We start from the raw sequence: 25,883 nt of genomic DNA, 5'->3' as shown, positions 1-25,883 counted from the left end.
AGATATACGTCAGTCTATGTATGAGCTGCGCGTAATATCAAAGTTGACTGTTGTTTATTGTGTTGTTTTGTTGATTCTTCAACGTTAGAATAGTGAGATAGTAGAATATCACTCAACTTGACCAACATGAAGTTTCGCTTGGACCACCTCCACATTCCAATTTTGCTATGATTCCTAATCTCCCCTTATATATGACACGCGCAGGTCATTGCGTAGGCCTAGTCTAGCTCATTCTGTCATCGTTGAAGCGATTATCCAAGATTCTATGACATGATTTGCATGAGATGAAATGATGTGAAATACCATTTATCGCCCTTAATGTTGTTGTTCGAGCCAAAAACCAGCAGATTATACTATATTATACTTATATACACAACAAACCGATCGCTAATTCCTTACTACTCATCTCTAGAAAGAGAATATATACTGATATACTATTTCACTCTAGAAAGCTTGTCACCTATTCACCGATCCAAAAACTTGACTAAATGCGCTGCCTGATAGCTTTGGTGATCTGTCTAGCGTAAATAAGACAAAATCCAGTTGCTATAGGTAAAGCGGTTACCATTAACCAAAAACCAACGAAAAGTAAGATTGGTAACCAGAAAAGATATAACATTCGATCACCTATAAGATTGATGTCAAAGACAGTTAGTCAGTTTCGGAGTCGGTCAGATTCGGGTGTATACGATAGGAGATAGATAATTTACTCACGTTTAACGTGTTTAACAACTTTTTCAGAAGGACTGACACTTCCACTTCTTCTACCATCCTTAGTAATGGTATTTCCATTAGTTATACTACCACTATTACTATGTGATTTTCTCCTTCTCCTTAATTTCCTTAATTCTTCTTCTTCTCTCTGACTTTGTAATGATCCACCGGGTGTATGAGTTGAAGTCGTTATACCACTTTGAACGACAGCATTGAAAGCAGCAGCTGCCATAGCTTGAGTAAACAATTTGACTTCCTCAGGATTAGTCGCCATTTTATGTATTGTTTCCCACGAAGGTGCAGGGAATGCTACCCAACCTTGTTGCTGGTCATTCTTGTTATCGTCTGTTTCAGGTTGATTACCCATTGCACTAGAGATAGTTGTCTTTTCAGGTTGATTGAAAATGGTTTGAGGTATAGGTAATCTGTCCCAAACTGCATTAGGGATTTTATGGGTGTTTGATAGAGTCCTTGACATCCATGAGTTGGAAGATGAATCATTTTCTTCAGAAGGTACATATGAAGGAGGTGGATCATCAGGTAGAACTTCGATAGTTTTGCCTGGAGTAGGTGATGATCGTGGTAAGACTTCTGTAGCTGTAGTTCCAGTCGAGGTAGAATGTAAACTTGGTCTTCTTGATTTTGGTGATTTCCTTTCCCTCTCTTTATCTTTATACTCAGATTTACCAGACGCCTGTTTATCTTTTCCTTTACCCTTATCTTTACCTCTGGAAGTGCTCTTTCTACTTTTCTTTCTTGATAACCTAATTTTCTCCATATGATCCAATTCATCTTCAACTTCAGAACCAGAAGAAGGATTATCATCGTCGATTTCAGATACATTACTACCTTCATAAGATCTACTAGAGACTCCGTCTATCTCAGGTAACGCTTCTTCCTTTGAGTCAGTCGTTGTTGACCATACAGCTGATAACAATAAAGCTTCGACTTGTGAATGTTCGGCGTACTTAGCCAGATCCAGCGGCATTTCACCGTATGCTGTAGGTCTATCATATGATGCTCCAGCTTCAACCAAAACTCTTGCACAAGTGTGTCTTCCGCAAAGGGCTGCAAATGCTAATGGTGTGTAACCATTGACATCTTGAAGGTCCAAATGAGCTCCAACAACTATCAATCTTCTCACAAGTCGATGGAATCCCATTACAGTAGCGACATGGAGTAATGTTTGTTCGGCGTCATTCCGATGATTAATTGCACCACTAGCTCGTAGAGACCCGGGAGCGTTCTCGTCAATAGAAGCTAAAAAGTTGATAACCGTTGATTGAAGAGTATCGCTAGTGGATTTACCGCCATCAGTAGAGTCGGATCGATCATCGCCATCATCTTCTTGTTGAGGAGCCTTAGTGTCCCCAGGTGATGGACCAGACATTGGCGAGTTAGAGCTAGACCTTTCACTCCATTCACTGTTAGTTGCTGATCGGGTAGCGACATGATGGGCGAGTCGATAAGCAGCATCGCTTGAGGATCCATTGTATTGGTTTCGAACCTCGAGAGCTAGTCTCATCCTACAAAACAAGACATCAGTTGCTTCCAAGCGTTGTTGTCCACTAGCTTTACTCACAAATCCTTATCCATTTCATTATACCTGAACAATTGACTATTCTGTCCAGGCATTTTGATAGCGCCTTGAACGATGACTTCAACTTCTCCAGGGAAACTTGATGGAGGCAGTTTACATTGAACGAAACTATCACTGACAAATTCTGTTGGAGCGGGTCTTTGACCAAATACAACCACCATACCAGGTGAGAAAGATTTTCCAGCAATCGCAATTTTGGTTCCACCTGCCATTGGTCCATCTCCAGGTATAACATGGGTAATTTGAGCTTGTGGTGGTAATTGAGCCATCGCAGCTAACATATCGGATATAGATTGATCTTGTTGTGCTTGTGCAGCAGGCGATAAATCCATTCTATTCGCATTAGGTGATAAGTGCAAGTGATCGAAGGGAAGCGGTGGCATGTTGTTATTAGATGTCGACGCGAGATGATTATTGAGGAACATTGCTAGGTCAGGTTGAGGTTGCTGCTGTTGTTGATGGAATGGATTAGATACGTCAGAATGCTCTCCACCGGTGTAGTCAAGGAATTGATCAATATCTGTTGCTGATGCTGGAGGCACTCCACTATCACTGAACATGGCTGATGATCTATCTTCTCCAAAACCTGAAAATACTGAACCGCCATCGCTCATGGAAGACATTGAAGTGTGGCTAGAAGCAGCGAATATGTCATCTAACCCACCAGTCATTGCACTTGACATCTCGATATCGGTCGAATCGTGGTTGAAGAGCATTGATGGCTGAGGGTTGGTTTGTTGTTGTCCACTTGGACCCAAAGTCGACATGAAATTGTTTGGTGATTGTACTGAATTGGGGAAGAGCATATCGTTGTGACCGTTGATGGACATCATTTGCGATGATGGGCTGGTCATATTCGAGGGAGAAGAGGAAGGTTGTCGGTTGTTCTGAACTCCACCATTCATCTCCATGTGACTATTCAGCGAGAATTGAGGGCCTCTTAAGATACCGGGGCTAACGGTGCTGTTGACATGTTGCATGGGGAAATCCATAGAAGATTGCTGTTGCTGGGGCGGCGGCTGAGACATGACATCTTGCTGTTGATTGAGTGATTGAAGAGAAGTCGTGGATCCGTGTCGTTGGAAACCATTAGCCATAAAGTTGTCTATCGGGATAGTTCCGATAGCAGGTGATTGCGATGGTGGTCTTTCGTAAGGTTTACCTGCTCGTACCGAAGGAGTCTGCTTTTGCAGTACAGCTCCAGCTTCAGAAAACGATTGTACACTTTCGCTCTCTGAGGGTGCTGGAGATTGTCGACGAGAAGAAGCAGTACTTTGTCGTCCTTTTCTTTGCCTGACTACAGCAGGTTGACTTGTGGTGGACGTCAGACCATCAATCTTGGTTTTTGTTTTGGGTTCGGTTTTGTGATCATCGGTTATACGGATTGGCTTGGTTGTCGATGTTGCCATGACGCGACCATCCCATGTTCGCAGTGTGAATTTGATCCTGTAATCAAGTTAGACAAGCCTTTCATAATGCAAGGAAACAACGTTACTCACTTGAATCCCACTTTCTCACCATGACATTTACCATAACAGACGACTCTAAAGGGTAACCAATTACAACTACCGTCTTCCATCTTGACTTCGGGAGGTGAATTGAAGAGGACGATCTCATGCCTCCAGTCTCTATGCTCGGGATCCCAAGGAGGTTCTTCCACCACTTGACCTGTTCTATGGGGATCATATTGGTCTGGATTTTCACCAGTGATAAAGTCTTGCGATGGAGGTGCGAGAGATTGCTTATGTTTCGGTTTAGAAGAAGATGTATCAGAATCTGAATTAGGTTGTCTTTTCCTGTTAACCTCCTTCGAAGCCCTTCTTCTAGCTTCTCTGTTTCTGCATCGTTTACAGACGTACACCCTGCGTCCGTTCTCTCCAGACATGTAAACAGCGGTTTCGACATATGCTAAATGTTCTTTAGGTATAGGTCCAGCTTGAAGTTGCTTCTTTGAACTCGCTTTTGTAGTTGTACCAGCCTGTAATCTTAGTCCGTGAAGAGTAGCGATACGTTCAAATGCCATAAGTATATTGCCATTAGGGTCACGAGGTAGGATAGGATGGAGAGAAGGATGGATGGGAGTAGGCGAGGGAGGTATTGGGCAAAATCGCAGAATATCGACAATCACTCGGATGGCTGTTTCGACTCTAGATTTATCGGAAAACTGTGGATCACCTTGCAAAAGTAATTGCGTGGAGCTATTGCTGTGGGTCAGCATCAGGGACTCATTTTATCTGTGTACAAAGTGACTTACCTATTCCCACTCGTCAACTCATCTAGCGAAGGTGTGACCATAGGAACCTCTTCCACCTCATACATCCGCTTTGGTGGATCAGACCTTAATCCACCATGACTATGTGACCCATTTGCACTTGACTGCATCGATGGCTGAATGGATGGGGGTGTAGGGATAGCGCTGGCAATTGGAGGATTGGTAGCCCGGGAAGGACCAGCAGGAGGTGGTATTGAATGAAAAGGTTTTCCCTCTTGAGTCGTGGAAGGAGCAGGTGCAAATGATTGTGGTTCTTGCTTTACCTGAATATGAGGTTGTGCTTCCGGTCTTGGTTGAGAAGGCGGTATACGAGGCTTTGTGTCAAGTTGAGGAGTAGATGACGGGAAATGATTTTGTTGGAAATGTGAGAGCTGTGGGTGATGAGAGAAAGAGGAGGATGCCGGACTATACGGGTATTGGAGATTAGTCAACAACTTACTAGACGATGTTTGCAGGATAACATACCTTGAAAAACTATTCAGCAAGGCTTGCATACCTTGCATAACATCGTGAGGTGATCTATTATAACCTTCATGACCTAACAAGTGATTTTGATTTGCTGAACCTTCACCACCATTCGCGATACCATCAGATAAAGGTGGTTTGGCCGAAAATGGTGACAAAGAAGATGCTGAAGATGATTCAGTCGGCAACATCCTGAGAGAGTTGAAGCTCGCAGATGTGCGACGAGTCTAGGCAGTTATTGAGCAAACTGGTTTGATTGTTACTGATTAGGATGGACCAATTAAAATGACATCGAGATGAAAACGTTTGAGGTATACTGAAAAGCTGATATAATGATTACCGATAATTGATGATATTGATAATGTTAGCAAAAAGACACCTCCTCTCCAATATCAATTTGCAATGTATCTATCCGGGTATTTCTGTCTATATAGATGACCGAGTTAGCTTGGAGTGAAACGGGAAAATATCGTTATCTTTGAATAGTGATGAATCACTGGAATTGAAAATTGTGTAAGATAAGGTAATCAGAATAAAGAAGAAAAAGTCAAACTGACGATATTATGAACGGGAACTCTGTTTGTTCGGCTTGAACACTTTCTCTTTCCCTTCTTGATGGCAGCGACCGACAACGATTTTGATGGGATGTCGTAGTGATTGTGAAAAGTGTCAAGAAAAAGTCGGGAATAAAATGAGGATATCGTTGTCACTGTACTGCGTACGCTTAGACGTATGTTCAGCTTTTTAGGTGTTATCCTTAAAACTCTTAAAGTCCTCCACTATTTCCATATATTTTTTACACAGACCTCCCTCTTCTAACAAAACAAAATGATCTGCTCTTGAATCAAGCAACTAGTTGTGGGTTGATCTTTTAAAAGATGGTGCGACTAGCTGTCGGATCTAAAGGCTGTTATTGATGCCGACGAACCTTGTCCAAAAACGTGTTTGTCTCTTTCTCTAATCTGTTCGAAAATGCTATCTTGCTTATTGTCGTATTTGCGCTTGAAGCGTGAGAAAGACCTTTGTTCCTTATACTTGATGACGAATAAAATAGTTGTTGTTTCTTAAAGGTAGTACGTATCAATTGTATGGTGAGAATGTATTGAATGATAAGCAACTAGATTGATTAACTGATTGATTGCTTGATTGATGATAGGTGAATAGCGAAAGAAGAACAACGAATACTCGAGCAAAAGAGCTAAGTGAACTGATGCCGAGATTTGTAAAAATATCAATGGGAATCCGTGCCTTTTTCCTTCGTAGCGTATATAACAAAAGGACTCGATTGTCTTGAACAATTTCACTTTCAGCCAAGATATTTGTTGCTGTCTTAAAAGTTGAACACGTTGGTCAAGAGGTTTGCTGATAGTTACGGACGAGTAAGTATGGGTGAATTATCAGATTCGAGATAAAGGTCAACAACAGGACAATTGTGTCAGATGCAATTGCGTATGTACAAGTAATAATGTAATGAGCAACTGTATGATGCGTTTTTGCGCGTCCACGGGTGTTACTGCAATGGTCATAACCGTAGTGTTGAATCATCAGAAAAGCTTAAATTTGTTACAGATCCAGGTGGCAAAAACGTTCCAACGGGACAACCGAGATTTTTACGTGGCATCTGACAGACACACTAAAGAGCTCTGCAAACGGAAAACACAACGATCAATCAGATGAAAGGATGTGATGAAGTTGAAGAACATTTTGATTGTGAGCACCTTGATTGGGCTTCTTATCGCCGTTCTGTCCTATAATATTCCTGGTTATTCACCATTTTCAAGCGTGAGAAATTATTGCATGAAAATCCTTAATCTAGTCCAAATCACAACCGCATTTTACCCACTTCTTATCTGTAAGAACCTGCCACATTTAACTCGCTTGTTCAACTCCGGTGATTTGAATCCGTAGTATCAAGCGGATCTGATCTGCATGGTGTACACGTGGGTGACAGATGTGATCGGAACCCAGTAAGAAAGAGCTAAAATGAATGATCGAGTTTATAAATAAAATCGTCACTGTACCACCATAAAACGAGTTGACGTTGCTAAGGATTCAAGGATGATATCTTCTGTTTTCTACGCCGTTTAGCCGAACGTCTTAGATGGATGTATATATACTGGACTGCCTATATGTCAACTTGAATCCTCTCATGCACTCGATATCTAAAGGGCCACATCTCACTTAGCAATAGATCCAAGTGAAAATGTCTCCTCCATCGAACTTAACACCTGTGGACAAGTTGGAATTCTTAATTCTGGTTGACAACTGTGAGCGCGACGCGGTCATTGGAGCTAAGTGACAGGCCATTGATACTGACAATCTCTAATCCAGTCATCGAATGGTGAGTCTCGTTGTTCCTTCACATATGGTAATGTTTGGCTTATACATTGACTATCTAGGTTTTCCGTACTTCCTCCAGGATTTACACATGAATTACCACAACATGTTATGGACAAGAACGTACCGAAAGATGAATTGAGTGGGTTACCTATAGTAGATCTAGATAATTACTGTTGTGGTGCACATGGGTTATCGATCTTGATAGTGAGTTGGCTATTTGTCATATCAATCCAGTATTTGTAAAACAAAATTAAACACTTTAACAATCGATTATGCAATAGAAAACAACGATTGGCGATGAAACGCATACAGTATTATTTGACTCCGGACCTGAACCATATTCTATCGAAAGAAATATAAAATCCATGAAAGTTGATTTAAAGGAATTAGACGCTATTGCTTTATCTCATTGGCATAGAGATCATTCAGGAGGTATACTGAAAGCGTTAGAGATTAGACGTGATCAATTGTCTTCTTCACTTCAACATGACAGTACTGTTCAAGTTGATTTACATCCTGATCGACCAATAAGAAGAGGTATTTCGAGACCACCAGAATTTATTCCTATATGTTCCCTACCACCTGATCCGACATTCGAGTAAATTCAAGACAGAGGTGGAGATATTCAGCTGATTGATCAACCTCACGAGATTACCTCTAGGAAAGGTAACAAAACAGGTGTAGGTATAAGTGGAGAAATCAAAAGAGTAACCCCCTTCGAGAAAGGTCTGATAGGTGCTTTGACTTGGATGAAAGATGAAGATGGTAAAGAAGGTTGGTTCAATGACCACGTGAGTTATGAACAATTCCTATACAAACCGATGTGTTATATTCAACTGACTAGCTCCTCTTTAACAGCTTATCAAAGACGAAAGATACGCTGTAGTTGATGTGAAAGGACATGGATTAGTGGTGTTCAGCTCGTGAGTATAATGGAAGAATACAATCAACCTACATCGAATAAAATGCGGGAAAAGTGCAATATAACAGCTGACCATCTCATTTACCGCACAGATGTTCTCATGCTGGAATTTGTAATGTGGTACATTCATTACAACCCTTAGGCAGACCCTTACACGCGATAGTTGGTGGATTACATTTATCTCCGATCCAGAATCAACCTGCCAAAGAAACGATTGAATTCCTAACCGAGAAGATCGATCCTTTACCGAAATATATCTTGCCTTTACATTGTACAGGCTTAGAATCTAGGTCGATGTTGAGGGAGAAATTAGGTAGTGATGTAGTCGTACCTTGTGGTACAGGTATAGAAGTCATTTGGAGTGGCGATGATGAAGATGATGCGAGATTAGGTGAAGGTTTCAAGATTATTGATTAACGTGAATTGTTGTTGACAAATGGCTCGGATGGTATGTTGCGTGATGTTGTATCGGTTTGGAAGCAGTACTGCATTCTCGCATATGGTTTTCTATAAAATCTATGAATGTACAAAATTATTGTATGTGTGGAGAGTATCACTGTGCAGGTGTGCTTGGTCTAGGAGTGTTGGCACCTCCCTTTGAACTGACTGGGGTATTGGCTCCGGAGGGTCCAAATGAGTTGACTTCTGGAACGTCGCCGTTACTTCCATCAGGACCAAAAGAATTGATATAGGCGCTAAAGATATACAGAAATCAACTTCTACATCTTACGACTGGAACTTTTGGGTTATCGTCAACTTACTTAAAGAAATGTCTCCACGATGCTTTCGATGGTGTATAGTGACCTATAGCCAAGTGATTCACTTAAACATGACTTATTTCCGCATCATTCAGATAAAATAACTCACCTCCATCATGTTCCTCCACTCTAGCATTCTCACATTTATCTGATAATGTTTTACTTCTTTCAACAGTTATCAAAGTATCATTCTTACCACAAACGTGTAAAGTAGCCAATGATGATGGTAATGGGAAGTAAGGTGTAAAATCATGTGATTCTGCTTTGGGCAAAAAACCTCCAACGAAAATAGCAACTATCGATAGGATAATGGTGAGTAAAAATTCACCAGACTGGTGCAAGCTATACGCTGAAGGCTTTAATTAGAATAAAAGTGATAAGGAACTTACATTTGAACTTGGGTAAAGATGGTTCAGATTGCCAATTAGGATGAAGACCAGGTTTCTCCAGCTAAAATACGCACATTAATGACTATTGCAGCGAGACTTCGCACGCCCTCTTGGAAAACAAACTTACCAAGGCACAAATTATTGCAGCCATACCAGCACCCTGAGAAAATCCCATGATTCCCTAAACGTTTTATATTTAAGAGGTTAGCTATTCCTCCATCTAAAATATCTGAGATCCGATCAAACTTACATCAAAAGGTCCATTCTTCGTCAAAAAGTCATGCACATATGCGACTGTTTCATCAAACTCTAACAAATCATATACCTGTCAGCTAAAGATCGACCCACATTACAATTTTTATACTCACTCTTATACGTTTTCATCTCATTAGCAGTGACCCACCATGCTCTGGGAGTAGTCTCTGCAGTTTGAGCAGCTTCATCCGTGGTAGCATTTGAACCGAATTGATCTAAATTATCCGACCATGGTAAATCCGCTTTTTCAACCACTACTGGAGGTTCAAGGAATACTAAATTCACAGAGAATCATATCAGCTTTGAAAGGTCTTCATACACAATTGGTAATCAAGCATACCAAATTCAACGTTTTTACAGGCTTTTCGGACCGCTCCTATCTATACGGTCAAGTGATGGTTTCAGTTCAACAACCAAAAAAAAACAGTTTGAGGAAATGCATACCTGTCTGGAGTATATATAGGAATTCTGGGTGAATCCACAAAGTGCCAAAACTCTTATAGCCATCTTGAAAGCTGTATTATTCTATTTCTTACGCCTAAAGTTCTCAAATCTGTTATCGTTTGTTATCGATTGGTTTCTGAAATTAGAAAGATGCAAAGCAGACTGAGATATCTCGTAATTTATCAGGACTGAAGATTACAATTCTCCGGAAAATTTGATCAGCATGCAACCGGAACGGGCTACATGAGCGGCATACCATGTGTTCACCACGATTTAAGGGGAACGCGTCTAGTACTAGTAGTCCAGAGTGTCGATCGGGTAAACAAAGATCGAGTGTACATGACGTGTGTTGAGAGTAATGTTCAGATTTCAGCTCAATTTACGGGTTTGGTGTTTTGGTGTTTTGAATTAACGTTATCATTAACCATTTTGTTTATCTCTTTCCTTCCTTATAGCAATTCAACTATTTCCCTATCAATCAAGATGGGAGACAAGAAACCATCAACATCTTCGGGTGGTTCAATAGATAAAGTGAAGCATCCCTATTTGACTTCACTTAATGCAGCTCAGCTCAAAGGTAAGCAGTTGGATATTTGTGCTCAACTTGCAGCTGATTGTGCACTTCGCTCTTAGCTGTCACTGCTGCTCCAGAAATTCCTCTGCAAATCCTCGCCGGTCCTGGATCAGGTAAAACTAGAGTATTGACATCAAGAGTGGCATATCTTGTGCAACGTCATGATCATAGACCACATGAAATAGTAGCTGTGACATTCACCAATAAAGCTTCCAAGGAAATGAAGAAACGATTGCAGGTGTTATTAGGTGAAAAACAGGCTGATTCTCTAGTTCTCGGTAAGCTCATTGCTGTCTCTCAGGATACCGCAGCTTATACTATCACTATCAGGTACATTTCATGCTACCTGTGCCAAATACCTAAGGCGTTATGCCCAATTGATAGATCTACCGAATAATTTCGTTATAGCTGATGCAGAAGATTGGTAAGCTAAAGTAGCATGCTAGAACAAAAGGGCAACTCAGCTGATCGCAGTAAACATTGCTATTGATGCTAGCAAGAAAATCATGTCAACTTTGCTCAAATTGCGAAAGGAAACATTAGACGAATCCAGAATGACCCTAAAAGAAGGAGCGGTATTGTCAGAAATTAGTAAAGCGAAAGCTAAGGAAGAATCACCGGACCAGATGGCCATTAGAGCAGCGCAAGATCCCAGCTCTTCAACATCAACACTAGCTATCATAGCTGAATTGTATGCAGAATACGAAGCCACCTTAAGGGAAAGTAATTCGTTAGATTTCGATGATTTGCTGGTATTTGGATTGAGGTTGTTTAGGACAGCTCCTAGAGTCTTAGAAAGCTGTAAACATATCTTGGTCGACGAGTTTCAGGTGAGCTATCCGAGTATCGTTTTCAGTGCTTCAGCTCATCTTGCTATGTTCGTTTAGGATACAAACATAACACAATATGAATTGATGAAATGTTTCGCTAAAGCACATGGTGGTGTCAGTGTAGTCGGTGATCCTGATCAATCGATCTATGGATGGAGATCAGCAGAAATTGAGAACCTGAATAAGATGGCAGATGGTATGTCTAGGAAATCCACCTAACCGCAGATCCAAGATTCGGTGTTAATCATTTTGCAGATTTTCCTGGTACCCAAGCTATATACCTGGAAAAAAATTATCGCTCAACTGGATCGATCCTGTCGGCAGCTCATGCTATCGTATCCCAAGGTAAGTCAGCTTTATACTGTACAACATTCTGTTCCGGATACAAGCTGATATGCTTATAGACCGGGGACGTATACAGAAAAGTCTCTTCACTTCACATCCTAAAAGTACACCAGTAACTCTCAAGGTTTTCAGTACCCCTGTGATAGAAGCAAGTTTTATAGCTTGGGAGATTAAAAGGTTGATAGCATACTCGGGCGGTACACTCAATTATGGTGATTTTGCGATTCTACGTGAGCTTCTCCATCGACATGGAAAATTCTTGTTACAGATAGCTGACCTATATGCGTTTATAGTTCGGTATAATGCATTGTCTCGAGTGATAGAATCAGCTTTGCAAAAGGATAGTATACCCAATCGAATAGTAGGAGGTCACAAGTTTTTTGAGCGGATGGAAATCAAAGATCTACTGGCATACTTGCAATTAGCAGATAATCCCGATTTTACTGTGAGCTGAATGTAGAAGAGCGCATAGCCAATTGCAGCTGACTTATTTGTAGCCTGCATTCGTTAGGGTAGTCAATACACCTAAGCGTTCTATAGGAGATAAAGTGAGTTTCTGATTTCATCCTGTATTGGAGTCTCAGTTGACAACCAATTTAGTCGGTCTCTGATTTGCTAAACGCTGCCAAATCGATGAAGATATCGCCAATGGAATTATCGGAAAGAATTATCGATGGAGAACCACTACCTGCAGGATTGAAGGCGGGGATTAAGAAGAATTTAGGGACTTTTGTTGGGGCTGTCAGGAAATTGAGGCGAGCTGCAGAAAAGGTTAGTCAGCTTGTTGGCGAGTATTGATAAGAATGACAAGCTTAATAAATTGTTTTAGGGATCTTCGGTAGCTGATCTAATCCGATTAATTATCGAAAAGACTGGATATGAAGAATACCTTAGGACTTCTCAACCGGATTTTGATTCAAGGTGGGAAAATGTTCAAGAATTGGTACGTCGCTCTTAGATAGTAGTTTCAAGCTTTACTGATAACTTCGTAGATATCATACAGTGTAATAGTCGCCGAAGAACAGACACGTATATCAGTTGGAGATAGCTTAGACGATGGATTCATACCAGCTAACTCGGCCGCAGTAGAAGCTATTGTCAATCGTGCTCAAGCTGAACACCAAGTCAAAACAGAAGCTAGATTACATCCTTTGTTCCGACGACAATCTTCCTCTAGCGAAACCAGTAGAAGTCGGAGTAGATCTACATCGGTATCCAAGGGGAAAAGCAAAACAATCAATGGCAATGATGGGGTCATTGAGATCCTTTCAAGTGATGAAGAAGATATAGATGCAAAACCAAAGAGGCCTGTTGAGATTAGGCAAATTAAGGAGGAAATAACCGCTGAAATGGTGGATGATTTAACCAAGGCTTCGGAAAAGTGAGTGAACCAAGTAACAAGCTGAGCTGACATCTCCTATAGCATGACACCTTTGGCTTTCTTCCTGCAGACGTCGATGTTATCCACTGATACGGAAGGTGGAGAGGATGACAAGGACAAGCCGGTACGTCGGCAGGCAGATTTATCAGTGATAGAATCATGATTGACAATCATCAATTACAGAAAGTCACCATCACTACAGTCCACGCTGCCAAAGGATTAGAATGGCCTGTTGTGTTTATTCCGGCTGGTGAGCTGAATCATCGCCGTGAAGTTGCACGGATCGTAGCTCATACTTTTTAATGTAGTGGAGCAAGGAACTTATCCGTCTTATCGATGTACAGAAGCGCACGAAATAGCAGAGGAAAGGAGATTACTGTATGTCGCTATGACAAGAGCGCAGAATTTCCTGGTCAGTTGAATGAATTGTGTCAGATTGTGTAATCAGCTGACGATCCCCCTTAGACAATGTCATATTGCCAATTCCGAATGATGGGTGGCGAGGAAAACGATAAGGAGGCTAGTGAATTTGTCGGGATGGTGAATAGACATCAACCAGTATGTTCGACCTATCCGTTTGAAAGCTAGGTAAAGCTAAATTGTATCGCCTATCAGGGCCTTTTATCTACTAATCTACCTGATATTGATTTGGCTGTACGTCGATATGTGTCTACGATGTTAGCTAGACCTCATCCAAACGAGGACGAAGCCAAGGATATGATAATGAAGCAGTAAGTCCTCATCTTATGTCCATATTCAAACAGTCTTGCACTAATCTGCTGCAATTCTTAGTGTACGAGCAGCACCGCCAATCTCAACATGGGATGCACCTGAACCAAGAGACAAATATTCTAATCGATTTGCTCGAAGAGAAGTAACGAAAGCTACTAGAGCAGCAGAGTATTGGGCATCTGAACAAGATGAATATGCTTTACCTGATAATCCTTATGCCACCAGTGTGCAATCAGGATTCACATCAGCTAAAATGGGATTAGGTAAATCGACATCTAAACAACCTGGACCTAATACAGGTACGATTAGAAATGAAATACCTAAGAAAGATAGAGAAGTTGTCAAGATAAAATCAGCAAATAAAAATATACCTGAACCATTACCTTTCACATTTGGTCAACCTGATCCAGTAAAAGTTGATACGGATATTTCATCTTTTCAAAAAGGTGGTACGGATTCTTTGAGTTTCATGGCTAATTTAGGTTTACTTCCACCTGATCAACCTCCAATTGTTGGAAATACAAATAATAGTAAATCTAGTACAAATGCAAGAGGAAATAATAGAAGTAGTCCTTTCTTGGGTGGAAGTTCTCCTAGATTAGGCTCAAGTCCAGCTTTAGGTAATAATTTGAAATTACCAAGTGCATCTGGATTAACATCAACGGCGATAGGAGGTTCAAGTGGATCAAATTTGAATAAAGGAACAAAGAGATTAGGTATGGGTAGACCCGCCGCATGGGGAGCTAATAAGAAAGCTAGAGAAGGTTAGACGCGGCGGTTTAAAATCATCAATTTTCTCCATTGTACTCAAAATTAGACTGTACCCATAGCATATATATATCTCATAGTCATTTGCTTCATACTCATGCATTTTTAGTATCATATTGATCAAACCTTGCCTGCTGTGCAACATCGTGTATATATTTGTTGAGTTATTCACTCGTTTTTGCATTCCAAAACAAAAAATGGTACCTTCGAAGTTGATTTGATCTATATAAAATATGTAAAATATGTAAAATAGCGAAAATTGAAGTGATTGTTGTTTTAGTTTTTTTAGTTTTCTCTCGACTCTAAATATCTTCTCATTAAAAGGTGTTGGTTAAACTGGGGTTTAAAACCTAATTACCAAATTCTAGTATTTAATAAAAGATCACCTTGATGTTCTAAACCTAAACAAGCTTTTAAGAAAGTTTCTAAAGCGTTTCTTTGTCTATTTAAAGAATTTACAACATCTGTACCTGGTTTAACTAAAGGTGCTTTTAACATATAAGATAATAATGATAAAACACTATATAAAGGTTTAAATTCATTTTCACCTTGTGGTTTATAAGTTACTCTTGTTAATAATTCAGCTAAAATAGCTAAATCAAAAATTAATGGTGTAGCTAATAATGAATCTTCACATTCATTAAAAATGTTCATTACATTTCTACCACCCATGAGTAATTCAGAGTAATATTCATCAATAGCTCGTTCTAAGATAAAAGATGATAGAGTTCTCTATTAGTTGAATGCTGATAATACCCAGACTTGAATTCAAAGCATACAACTCACTCGAATCACCGACAGCTGGAACATGCTTGATAACCACAATGTGATCAGGATGTTCACCTTTTTTGGTAATTTCGCCAGTCTCAGCTGTAAGTTCAGCAGCAGTTTTGTAAAGAACATGGTTGGCAGCTACCATATCATCAACCTGGAGCAGGAAAGAATCATTAGTTATGATGTACATATATTATTCAATTAGGACTAATCATCACTTACGACACTGGATTTTGAAATCTCTTTGGATCTAAATTGTTTGTGACTTGACAAGTTCTTTCCATCATTATTACCAAGATGATTATATGAACTGATTGATAAAGGTTTGATACCAGCATTAACCAAGAATTCGGCTAAAACAGATTTGACTTTAGTTTGACCAGATTTAAAATCGTCACCACCGATAAAAGATTGATTCTTTTCAGCTAATTCAATACAACCTGGAACAAAAGTATTTTGAGGTGATCCATTAATGAAAGGTACACCTTCAAGAATTGAAGCAACAGCGAAAACTGTTGAAGGTGAAACTTCATCATGTGATGTTTGAATAGCTTTAAGTAAATTATCTGAAGTATCATTAATTCCTGGAATGATATCGGCATATCTTTCAGTATTAGCTGTCCAAAGTACAACAACTGAATCAAGTTCATTATCAGATTTGAATTTTCTAATATCGGCTCTAATATGGTCTAAATGAGCTTGTTTATCTTCACCAGGAATCAAATTATCAGCTCTATCAGCTTGATTGGCAGCGATAAAGTCGGGATCTATTTTGGATAATGTAAGCTTTCTTCCTCTTAAGCAAGAAGGTATCATTTTAGCTTACAGTAAATAGATGGTAAAGGCTTAACACCTTCCATATGAGGGATAAGTTGTCTTTGTAAATCCCATTCAAGTACTTTAGCTCTAATCATAGCTTTATCCATTGATACACCTGAAATGTCCCAACCACCAATGACGAAATCATTTGGATGAACCATAGGTAACATATCGCTTAAAGGAACAAAAACGTCTTTACCAGTTTCAGGATCGATACCGAGTCGAACTGTTGAAGCTCTGACTACTGAACCGATATAGTTGGGTTGTTGTTCACCATCTTTGGTTCTCCAAGAGATTTGATGTTTGTTGGCCAAATGAGTAGCAAGTACAGTGGTACCGTTGTTACCACCGAAACCGACTAACATGAGACTGCAAGGCGAATTTATCAGTACGAGTTATTGCACGCATACTTGAACGGAAGGCTAACTTACCCAACTTTACCAACTTTGGATTTAGTAAAGAACTCGTAGTTCGTCTCAGTCTTTTTGACTGAGAGTCTTCCGTCGGCATTTTCTGCTCAAGCGAGTTCATTAACTATTATAAAACACGCGTGAAGAACAGCTATACTCACTAACGACGTCCGCACCCCTATCAGTAAACTTAGCTCTGATACCTTGTTCCTCATATTTAGTTGAATCAGATTCAACTTTGATTAAACCACCTTCAGGTGTTCTTCTAGCTGTAGCATGAACTTTACTCTCGTCGATACCATCACCATTAGAAATGGTATTGTTCGGGAGAGAGAAAGAATCATGATGACCATCTACTGAATGAAGAGCTGTAGGTGACATTATTAATAGTTTTGTTTTTGTTTTTATTGATTGATTTGTTTAAAGTTCCTAGTATGAGGAAAAGGTGTTTAAAGCGATATTAAAGCTGGGGCTGCGGTGTGTTTGACGCCGCTATAGAAGTATGAGGATGATATGGTCAGTAAAGTGTTCAAAGCGAGAAGATAACCATATCAGTATATATATGATTAGCAACTTACCGGTACGAGTTATGAGCACTACAAAGACTGTTTGAGAACATATATAGTTGCCCGTAGGCTGTTAAGATAAGTTATATGAATTAGTTAAAGATAAGAGAGAAAGATGATTGATGAGATCTGATTTTAGTATGAGAAAGAAAAGAAAGAAAAGAAAGAATGTAATGGGCGTGTTTTGATGTTGAGCTATAAGTAGTTTATGGAAAAGTCGTGGTAAGGTGATAACAAATAAAGAAACGGGGGTAACCACGTAGCTTGATCAGAATGGGATTTGCTGTGTTTTGATGGATGTAACGCTCTTAACGTTTGATTGGGCTTTGCTTACGTGCTTTGATCAGTTAATTCCGTTCTAACATGGAAATAATTCCATATGCATATCCCCAAAACGTGCACTGGACTATTTTCAGCACTAAAGAGAAGAGGTAACGGAATCCAGTTCAACTTGAAATGAAGGGTCAAACAAAATAGTCAAGATAGAGAAAAGGAGACGTGGCGTTGAAGTGATTTTAGCTTCCTTCCCTCCCTTTCTCTCCTCTATCTCACTGCTGTGCTTATTCTTATCTTTTTGTTTACACTTTTATCATTTTATGCGTTATCGAAATCAATCATTCAAATCGCACAGATCTCGATTATTTTCCCTTAATATACGCGCGGGCCCCTTGCTAGCCCCCCTCTAGTAAATATATTATGTGAGATCCCCATATGCATAAGACGTTTCGGGTTCGAAAGCCGAAATATCAGAAGAATGTCAGATACATAGATCAGATACCCCCCCCTTCTACAGTATCAGACTCACCCAGATAGAAGACATACAGCTTTCCATCGGCGACCTCCGCGTAACCAACGCTGTTTCGTGTTCTTCATGATCATGTCATCATAGTGAGCGTAGATGCATAAATAATAACTTGCATAGTTGAGCTTTGCCGTGAACAGATTGGTTTCGAGGTATAATATATAGATATCTACCTTGAATTTAAAAAGAGGCTGCAGTCTAACTCAGCCAATATGGCAGCTCTCAACAGATTATCTCAGCGGATCATTGAGAATTTCCAGGTATGTTATATTCTGGGTATCAACTGCCAAGTAACAACTGTAGAACTGATGTTGTTTGATTCTGTGATTCTCGTAGGAAACGACAAGGGATTTATCTTTACTTACTGGGTCCAATCCATCTTCAACACCATACGATTTAAGCGATGATAGACTTAAAGAAATATCAAAATTACTTGAAAGTAGGATAGAAAGGGAAAGATTAGAAGGTATGAAAAGGATTATAGCTGGTATATCAAAAGGAAGAGATATGGAAAGCTTTTTCGCTCAAGTGGTTAAGAATGTTGTTAGTCAGAGTATAGAAATAAGGAAATTGGTTTATATCTATCTGCTCAGATTGTAAGCCATTTCTAGCTGTGATATAGTCCTATTTTGCCAATGTTGAATAGAAGCTTAAAAGACTGATAATCTTGTGATATAGTGCTTCAACAAATTCCGATTTAGTATTGCTTTCAATCAATACTTTTCAGAAAGACCTTTCGGATCCTTCACCACTCATAAGATCGATGTCTTTGAGAGTGCTCACTTCTATCAGAGTACCTGTTATACAAGGTTAGCTAGTGCCTTCCGCTCGTACAATGAGACGACTAACGTTATCATATAGGTATCGTCATGCTCGGCCTCAAGAAGCTAGTCACTGACCGGAACCCATGGGTAAGGAAGACAGTCGCAGGAGGATTAGCCAAAGTGTACGAGTGCGTCAGCTATTAGAATACAGTCTTTTACTTTCCGACAGTACATAGCTGACCATATGTGTTCACTAGAATGGATTCAAGCTCTCTACCTCAGCTAATACCACTCTTACAAACATTACTATCGTCTCCATCGCCTTTAACCCTGGGAGCATCTTTAACAGCTTTCCTCGAAATATGTCCTGAGAGACTTGATTTATTACATCCATACTATCGACATATCATTAAATTACTAGTTGACGCTGATGAGTGGGGACAATCAGTTGCTTTAGGAGTATTAACTAGATATGCTAGAGTAATGCTTGAACAACCATCTAATTCAGGCTCAACTAATCCTGCTTCTATCTCAACAAATACCGATGACAAAAAAGCAAATGGAGGAGTGGAGAGTGAAGATGAATTTTCAGGTATAGATGAAGATTTAGCAATGTTATTACATTTCAGTAAACCTTTATTCCAATCAAGAAATCCCGCAGTGGTTTTAGCTACTGCAAATGCTTATTACCATTTAGCACCTTCATCACATAAGATTATAGGTCAAGATTTATTGGTCAAACCTTTACTTCGATTAGCTGGTAGTTCAAGTGATGAAAGGTTAGGTAAAGAGGAAGTTGGGTCTTTGACTTGGGATGTTTTGGCTTCTATGGCAGAAGAAAGACCTGTATGTTTATTTTCCCTGCGAGCTGTATTCGCATAATTACGAGAGATTAGAGCTGACTGTATCATGTATTTTTAGTGGCTCTTCAATAAATACCAACAAGCATTCTTCCTTTACACTTCTGACCTGCCATCAATTCAACTAGCTAAGTTAAGAGCTTTGATCGCTTTGGTCAACCAAGAAAATGCCCAAATTTCAATAAGAGAATTTAAAGTGAGTCGCCAATTAGACATGATAAACGTATATTGGTAACATAATTATTCCATTATCACAGCACTATATCAAATTTCCTGAAACATCTACCGCTGAAGAAGCTGTCAAAGCAATAGGACATATCGTAAGAAATCAACCTGAAGTCGCTGCAAGTGGTCTTCGAAGCTTAATGAAACTTTTAAAAAGTCAAAGAGGTAAGTCGGACAGAATGAATTGGTACATTCCTCCTCACATGACTGTACTGACGTGTTTGCTCCTGGTCGTCGTTCTCATCTGTAGATTCACTAGTCGCACAAGCTGTCATAGAATTGAAATCAGTCATACTGTCATCTTCTCTAACTAGCACATCCACACTCCCAACGCCTCAGAAACTAGTCGCTAAGTTGGCGAAACAATTAGATGGTATCATTAATTCAAAGGCTAGAGCATCGGTTTACTGGCTTGTTGGGCAATTCGCTGCTTCGGATGCTGCAAAAGAGTCTGAGAAACAGGGATTAGGCTGGGAGGGAATTGAATTATGGGTACCTGATATACTGAGAAAAGGTATAAAAGGATTTACAGATGAGGTGAGTCAGCTGGATAAGATTTACATACAATGGATTATTGCTGAAAGCACGACCGCTCTTGTTCAGGGCGAACAATCAAAATTACAAATCTTGACTTTGGCAACTAAACTTTTAGTCTTATCACCTTCGTCTAATCAGCTTAAGCTCCTAAGCACATACTTGTTCTCATTAGCAAGATATGATTTAAATTATGATGTTAGAGACAGAGCTAGATTCGTGTATGCCCTTTTGAAGGGTGTACGAGATGAGAATGCTTCCACGATGAATGGTGACGAAACCAAAGAGGAGGAAGAAGAGGAAGAAGATAGAGGGGGAGTCATTTTGAGGAGAGAACAAGTCAAAGTTGTCATTCTGGGTAAACGAGAGATAGGTGATTCTGTCACTGAGAAACGTAAGTTAGATGTATGGCGGCCGAGTGGAAAGTATACTCATCTGCCTCTTTGCTGATTTAGGCGTTGGAGATGAGTATCAAGTTGGATCAATGTCGAGAATAGCGGGTAAACGATTGAATGGATATGAAGAAATACCTGACTGGACAGATGATCCGACCGATTCGTCATTGAGAGATTCTGAGGTAAGTCTGATTATCTCTCTTCTGTTACGAGAAACGCCGCTCGTAGTATACCAATATATCTAATGGAATACCTTAATTGATAACTGATAATTTGTCTTTGACAGTTTGAGAACGTTCAACCACCTACGCCGATTGGAGCACCTACACCAACCTATCCAATTCCACCTACAGCACTCTCATCACAAGGTGTTAACATATCTCGACAAGGGGTCTCACCTGCAGGTTCTTCTCCCGCTGGGTCCTATCCTAGGAATATGACTCCTGCTTTGGGTTCTGGTGTGACAAATATCAATGTCAATTCAACAAAGGGTAAATTCCAAGATTTAGATGCTTTCTTGAATAGTGAGAGTGAAGAAGAATCTGAAGAGGAAAGTGATAGGTAAGTTGACGTGAAGTGACTTGGAAAGAAGGTTCATGCTTATTCTATTTTACACTTCGATGTAGTGATGATGGACCTTCTGCACCAAGAGCTGTGACTGCACCACCTAGAAGTGCTATCGTTCCTGAATACGATGAAGACACATCTGAATCTGAATCTGAGGAAGAAGAAACAGACGATGATGACGAAAGTCAAAGTGAAGATGAACACGATGAACGAGCTGCATTATATAGGTGATCGATCGTCTAATCATATCTATATGAATTAAATGCATATCTTGTATATGATTTATTAACCTATATTTTATTCTATTCTATAATTTACTTAATTGATCTTTCAAATAATCAACAACATTTGATAATTCAACTTCAACACCTTTATTATCTTCAGCATTACCTGATTGATTTTCTTCTTTACCTAATTGAGCTTTAATTCTAACTTTACCTTCAGAGAATTCTTTTGGTGCTAAAATCAATACAAAAGGAATTTGATCATCATCTGCTTGTTTCCATTGTGCAGGTGGTTTTGGATTAACTTTTGGTGAGAATGAAGTCTGTAAAATTGTATAAAAACGAACATCAGTAACAAAATTATTTTGACTTATATTACATCATTAGAAAATAATATTATCTATTCTTATTAAAAATTCATCTCATGAAATTAATGAACTCACTTTAATTCCATTATCCCATAATAAAGTAGCTATTTGCATTCTTTTTTCTAATTCAATTCCACCTAAACCTAAAATGAAAACTTGAGTTTCTTTACCTCTAACCTTTTCTTTTGTTTGTTTTCTTCTTTGTTCCATTATACTATAAACTCTTTCAACACCAACTGAAACACCTACACAAGGAACTTGTTCATTTAATTTTTTTCCTGCAGATTCAGCAAACATTCCGACTAAATTATCATATCTACCTCCAGCTGCTATACTTCCTACTCCAATTGTTGATTCATCAATTCCATCTTCATTTACAATCGCATTAGATTTTGATGATGATGATGATGATGATTTTGATGGTTTTGATCCTGAAGTAGTTGAAATTTCTGAAGATGCTGGTACAGATGGATTTACTGATTTGGAAGGTGGTGCAGATGATTCATGAATTGCTTCATAAATTATTCCTGTATAATAATCTAATCCTCTTGCTAATGACATATCAAATGACATCTAAAAGAATAGATGAAAAGGTTGATATAATCAGTTCCACAGGTATCATCTATCTTTCTACTTACTTTATCTAAAACTTTGTAAACATTCAAATACCTGAATAAAATCTCCATATCCGTTATACCTTGTTTAGCTAAAGGTATAGCCATAAGTTCCTGGTCGGATTTAAGTTTTTCTAATACATCATATCCTGGGCCTATCGGTCGAAAAGCAAGCAATCAGTCTTTTGAAAATCCAATTTACCAGATCAACCTTTTTGTGGTTAGATAAAGCTTACCTTTTAATCCAACATATTGACCGATTTTATCAGCAACTTTCTCATCTAATCCTTTTTCTACGGTCATCTCTTTCTTGACATCTGCCCACGGTAACTAGATCATCGAAACGATATCAGCTAGATTTCGTTTCTATAATCAAGAGCGGATGAACAATTATTAATGGTAACACAACTCACCTTATCAAGTTTATCAACAGCAGATGAGATTGATCTAGTTTTATCAGACGGTACACCAGCTAATTGGAAGATACCATCCAAGATCTTTCTATGGTTAATCTAATAATGTGAAAGGTTAGTCGATGTGTCCTAACATTACACAGCACATATAGGTATAAAAGAGAAGTCAACGATATACTACTTACTTTAACTGTATATTGACCAATATCTAAAGCTGTCAAAGCTTCACACAGAATCTTGAGAATCTCTGAATCATAAACCATAGGATCGGAACTACCTGCAAAATCGATATCCTATACAGATCGCATTCTTTCATTAGCTATTACGTCTTGGATGCGCGATATGGGGAGATATCACGACTACAACGATATTATAAGCTTTTTCTTTGCAATCTACTCACACATTGGTAGAACTCTCTCATTCTTCCTTTTGTCATAACTGGTTGATCTCTTCTATATACTTTTCCAATATGATATCTTTTCATCGAAGTAATACCGTTCATAGCAACGTATCTAGCGAATGGGACCTGGATGAGGTAAAAATAACAATCAGTATGTATTCCAAGCTAACTCCGCATATATCTTCTTCGTCTAAATCATTTCAGATGTAATTCTACTCACGGTCAAATCATATCGTAAACTACATAATTCACCACCTTGATCTGATAAATCATAAATTAATTTAGAATCTTCACCATATTTACCAGCTAAAATTTCTTTTAATTCAAATACAGGTGTATCTATAGTTGATGCATCATGTTTCAAGAAAATATTTTCTAATGTATTAAATATTTTCTTTCTTAGTAATGTTGCTTCAGGTTTATGATCAATTGTTCCCTTTGGTGTTTTTAATTGTAAATTTGATGATGATGATCCAGAAGCATTCTCATCTCCTCCTTCTTTTTTCAATGCTTTAAGTTGTTCTTTTAAAGCCTTCATTGAATTTACTTCTGCTGATGCATCTTGTTTAGATACTTTTAATTCTTTGATTTTATCTTGTAAAGCTAATATCTCATCATTTATTGATGCTATCGTTGCTGTCCCTGACGAACTTGACATTTTGACAACTTGCTGTTGATACGCTGGTATTGCTGATTTAAAGTGACCAGAAATTTTAGGTAAAATGAACGATGATAGCCTGAATGTTCGTCTTGTCAAGGGAGCGAGCATACAAGCTAATAAAGAGGGTATCAAGTCAAGTTGGTAGAAGAATTGATTGACTTGGAAAACCTAAAACATGTATTTTTTGAACAAGTCAATGCATCTTTCATCTTTCATCTCTCGAGTCCTCATATCAGAACGTCATGATAACCAGTTTATGAATAGTAGCTGATAACAAATGTATAAATCTTATAAATTAATCCACGTCATTGACCCAGCTTCGAGTTCCGTCGGAAAGATAACCTAAGATTTAATGAATCCAAAAGTTGGAATTGATATCAACAAGAATCCTGCTCTCTTCAGCTGTCATGGCTAACATTAATGCTGATGTGATTTAGGTTGCCGAGTGCGTGTACGAGATAGATACCATTGAGACAAGATGTCAATCAGACGCTCTTCTTATATACCAAAGCTTCTGGCTTACCAGAAAACAACCCTTCAGGCTTCCTTGGTAACCTCCTCCTCCTCTCGCAGAAACAGCTCTTCGGCCTCTTCCTCATCACTCGAACCCGACTATATCCACACGCTTCTACAGAATGAAGAACTCTCTCGAGATGACGCAATCAATGAATTACGTTGGATCACACAAGAAGTGAAAGCTACTGCTCAGAGGATGATAGCAAAAGGTAAAATGCCTGCAATAGAAGAAGACAGTATATCAGAAATGGTTCAGAGGAGGAGTAGGGGTGAACCTATACAGTATATACTGGGTGAGCATCTTTCATGGAACAGTGTTCTGTTCTGAAACTCAGAGAGGGATCTTTCCTGCTTGAAACTTACGACAAATCATCTCTATCGTACAGGATCAACCGACTTTGGACCATTGACAATACAGTGTAGACGACCTGTCTTAATACCTAGACCAGAAACAGCATATCTCACAGAAAAGTTATCATCATACATCTTATCTTTAATTCCACCTTTGACATCTCGGGACAGACCTAAACAACCATTGAGTATATTAGATTTATGTTCTGGTACAGGATGTATCGGACTATTATTAGGAAAATTGAATCCATTATCAACAGTAACTGGTATAGATAATTCACCTGTTGCTGTACAATTAGGTATGATAAATTCTAGAGATTTAAAATTAAGTGATAGAGTGAAATTTAAATATGGTAATTTATCTAAAGATCCTAAACTTCTTTTATCAAGTAATGCTGAAAGTAAAGGAAAATATGGTTTAATCATATCAAATCCACCTTATATACCTTTCCATGAATATCAAAAACTACCGAAAAGTGTTAAAGATTTCGAATCACCTTCAGCTTTATTAGGCGATGGATTAAATGAAAAACAAGGAAAAGGCTTAAAGTATTATGAAAGAATATCCGAAATATCACCTGATTTATTGATTGATAAAAAAGTTCTAGAAATGAATGGTTGGAATAGTAATATACCTAGATTAGCATTAGAAATTGGACAAAATCAAAGTAAAGATGTTATAGAAATTCTAGAAAGTAATCCAATGATAGGAAAAACCGAAATTTGGAAAGATCAATTTGGTGTAGAAAGGATGATATTAGCTTGGAGTAAATAGATGTTGACATACAGAAGATATCTGCATGTTTTATAAATTGCATTTCGGGCATGTTG

The 25,883-nt window shown here is 38.9% G+C and overlaps 8 protein-coding genes across 8 annotated transcripts; 4 read left to right on the top strand and 4 right to left on the bottom strand.

The window, feature by feature from the left end:
- Window positions 1–484: 484 nt before the first annotated feature.
- On the bottom strand, window positions 485–5,242 carry L201_002811 (uncharacterized protein; the record flags this gene model as incomplete). Its single annotated transcript, XM_066218577.1, has 7 exons — window positions 485–627; window positions 715–1,383; window positions 1,462–2,240; window positions 2,297–3,760; window positions 3,814–4,518; window positions 4,569–4,991; window positions 5,052–5,242. The coding sequence occupies 7 exons, from the start codon at window positions 5,240–5,242 to the stop codon at window positions 485–487; spliced, it is 4,374 nt and encodes a 1,457-aa protein (XP_066074674.1).
- A 2,012-nt stretch (window positions 5,243–7,254) lies between these two features.
- Window positions 7,255–8,730, top strand: L201_002810 (uncharacterized protein; the record flags this gene model as incomplete). Its single annotated transcript, XM_066218576.1, has 7 exons — window positions 7,255–7,318; window positions 7,383–7,392; window positions 7,451–7,595; window positions 7,673–7,989; window positions 8,053–8,182; window positions 8,250–8,314; window positions 8,406–8,730. 7 exons carry the CDS (start codon window positions 7,255–7,257, stop codon window positions 8,728–8,730), a joined length of 1,056 nt encoding a protein of 351 aa, XP_066074673.1.
- Window positions 8,731–8,866: 136 nt separating this feature from the next.
- L201_002809 (uncharacterized protein) lies at window positions 8,867–10,222 on the bottom strand (the record flags this gene model as incomplete). Its single annotated transcript, XM_066218575.1, has 9 exons — window positions 8,867–9,008; window positions 9,075–9,117; window positions 9,181–9,366; window positions 9,461–9,521; window positions 9,588–9,641; window positions 9,711–9,769; window positions 9,829–9,990; window positions 10,056–10,095; window positions 10,160–10,222. The coding sequence occupies 9 exons, from the start codon at window positions 10,220–10,222 to the stop codon at window positions 8,867–8,869; spliced, it is 810 nt and encodes a 269-aa protein (XP_066074672.1).
- Window positions 10,223–10,642: 420 nt separating this feature from the next.
- L201_002808 (uncharacterized protein) lies at window positions 10,643–14,790 on the top strand (the record flags this gene model as incomplete). Its single annotated transcript, XM_066218574.1, has 18 exons — window positions 10,643–10,736; window positions 10,793–11,011; window positions 11,064–11,157; window positions 11,230–11,563; window positions 11,621–11,759; window positions 11,819–11,908; window positions 11,968–12,138; window positions 12,202–12,353; window positions 12,406–12,456; window positions 12,509–12,679; window positions 12,738–12,851; window positions 12,901–13,289; window positions 13,332–13,413; window positions 13,473–13,539; window positions 13,598–13,701; window positions 13,755–13,847; window positions 13,905–14,020; window positions 14,082–14,790. The coding sequence occupies 18 exons, from the start codon at window positions 10,643–10,645 to the stop codon at window positions 14,788–14,790; spliced, it is 3,189 nt and encodes a 1,062-aa protein (XP_066074671.1).
- Window positions 14,791–15,143: 353 nt separating this feature from the next.
- Window positions 15,144–17,173, bottom strand: L201_002807 (uncharacterized protein; the record flags this gene model as incomplete). Its single annotated transcript, XM_066218573.1, has 6 exons — window positions 15,144–15,496; window positions 15,576–15,717; window positions 15,786–16,330; window positions 16,390–16,751; window positions 16,814–16,895; window positions 16,954–17,173. The coding sequence occupies 6 exons, from the start codon at window positions 17,171–17,173 to the stop codon at window positions 15,144–15,146; spliced, it is 1,704 nt and encodes a 567-aa protein (XP_066074670.1).
- Window positions 17,174–18,372: 1,199 nt separating this feature from the next.
- L201_002806 (uncharacterized protein) lies at window positions 18,373–21,736 on the top strand (the record flags this gene model as incomplete). The annotated part of the gene is made up of 12 exons (XM_066218572.1): window positions 18,373–18,420; window positions 18,497–18,756; window positions 18,839–18,969; window positions 19,022–19,112; window positions 19,182–19,770; window positions 19,846–19,980; window positions 20,042–20,174; window positions 20,260–20,546; window positions 20,613–20,937; window positions 20,999–21,120; window positions 21,225–21,499; window positions 21,565–21,736. 12 exons carry the CDS (start codon window positions 18,373–18,375, stop codon window positions 21,734–21,736), a joined length of 2,568 nt encoding a protein of 855 aa, XP_066074669.1.
- Window positions 21,737–21,812: 76 nt separating this feature from the next.
- On the bottom strand, window positions 21,813–24,182 carry L201_002805 (uncharacterized protein; the record flags this gene model as incomplete). The annotated part of the gene is made up of 8 exons (XM_066218571.1): window positions 21,813–22,052; window positions 22,173–22,670; window positions 22,736–22,866; window positions 22,948–23,041; window positions 23,125–23,223; window positions 23,310–23,417; window positions 23,525–23,650; window positions 23,745–24,182. The coding sequence occupies 8 exons, from the start codon at window positions 24,180–24,182 to the stop codon at window positions 21,813–21,815; spliced, it is 1,734 nt and encodes a 577-aa protein (XP_066074668.1).
- A 481-nt stretch (window positions 24,183–24,663) lies between these two features.
- Window positions 24,664–25,827, top strand: L201_002804 (uncharacterized protein; the record flags this gene model as incomplete). The annotated part of the gene is made up of 2 exons (XM_066218570.1): window positions 24,664–24,994; window positions 25,088–25,827. 2 exons carry the CDS (start codon window positions 24,664–24,666, stop codon window positions 25,825–25,827), a joined length of 1,071 nt encoding a protein of 356 aa, XP_066074667.1.
- Between the last annotated feature and the right edge of the window lie 56 nt (window positions 25,828–25,883).

This window comes from Kwoniella dendrophila, chromosome 3 (assembly GCF_036810415.1).
Source record: "Kwoniella dendrophila CBS 6074 chromosome 3, complete sequence".
Taxonomy (NCBI): Eukaryota; Fungi; Basidiomycota; class Tremellomycetes; order Tremellales; family Cryptococcaceae; genus Kwoniella; species Kwoniella dendrophila.
Note: the sequence above shows the minus strand (reverse complement) of the source record. Positions and strands in the feature narration are given on the sequence as shown.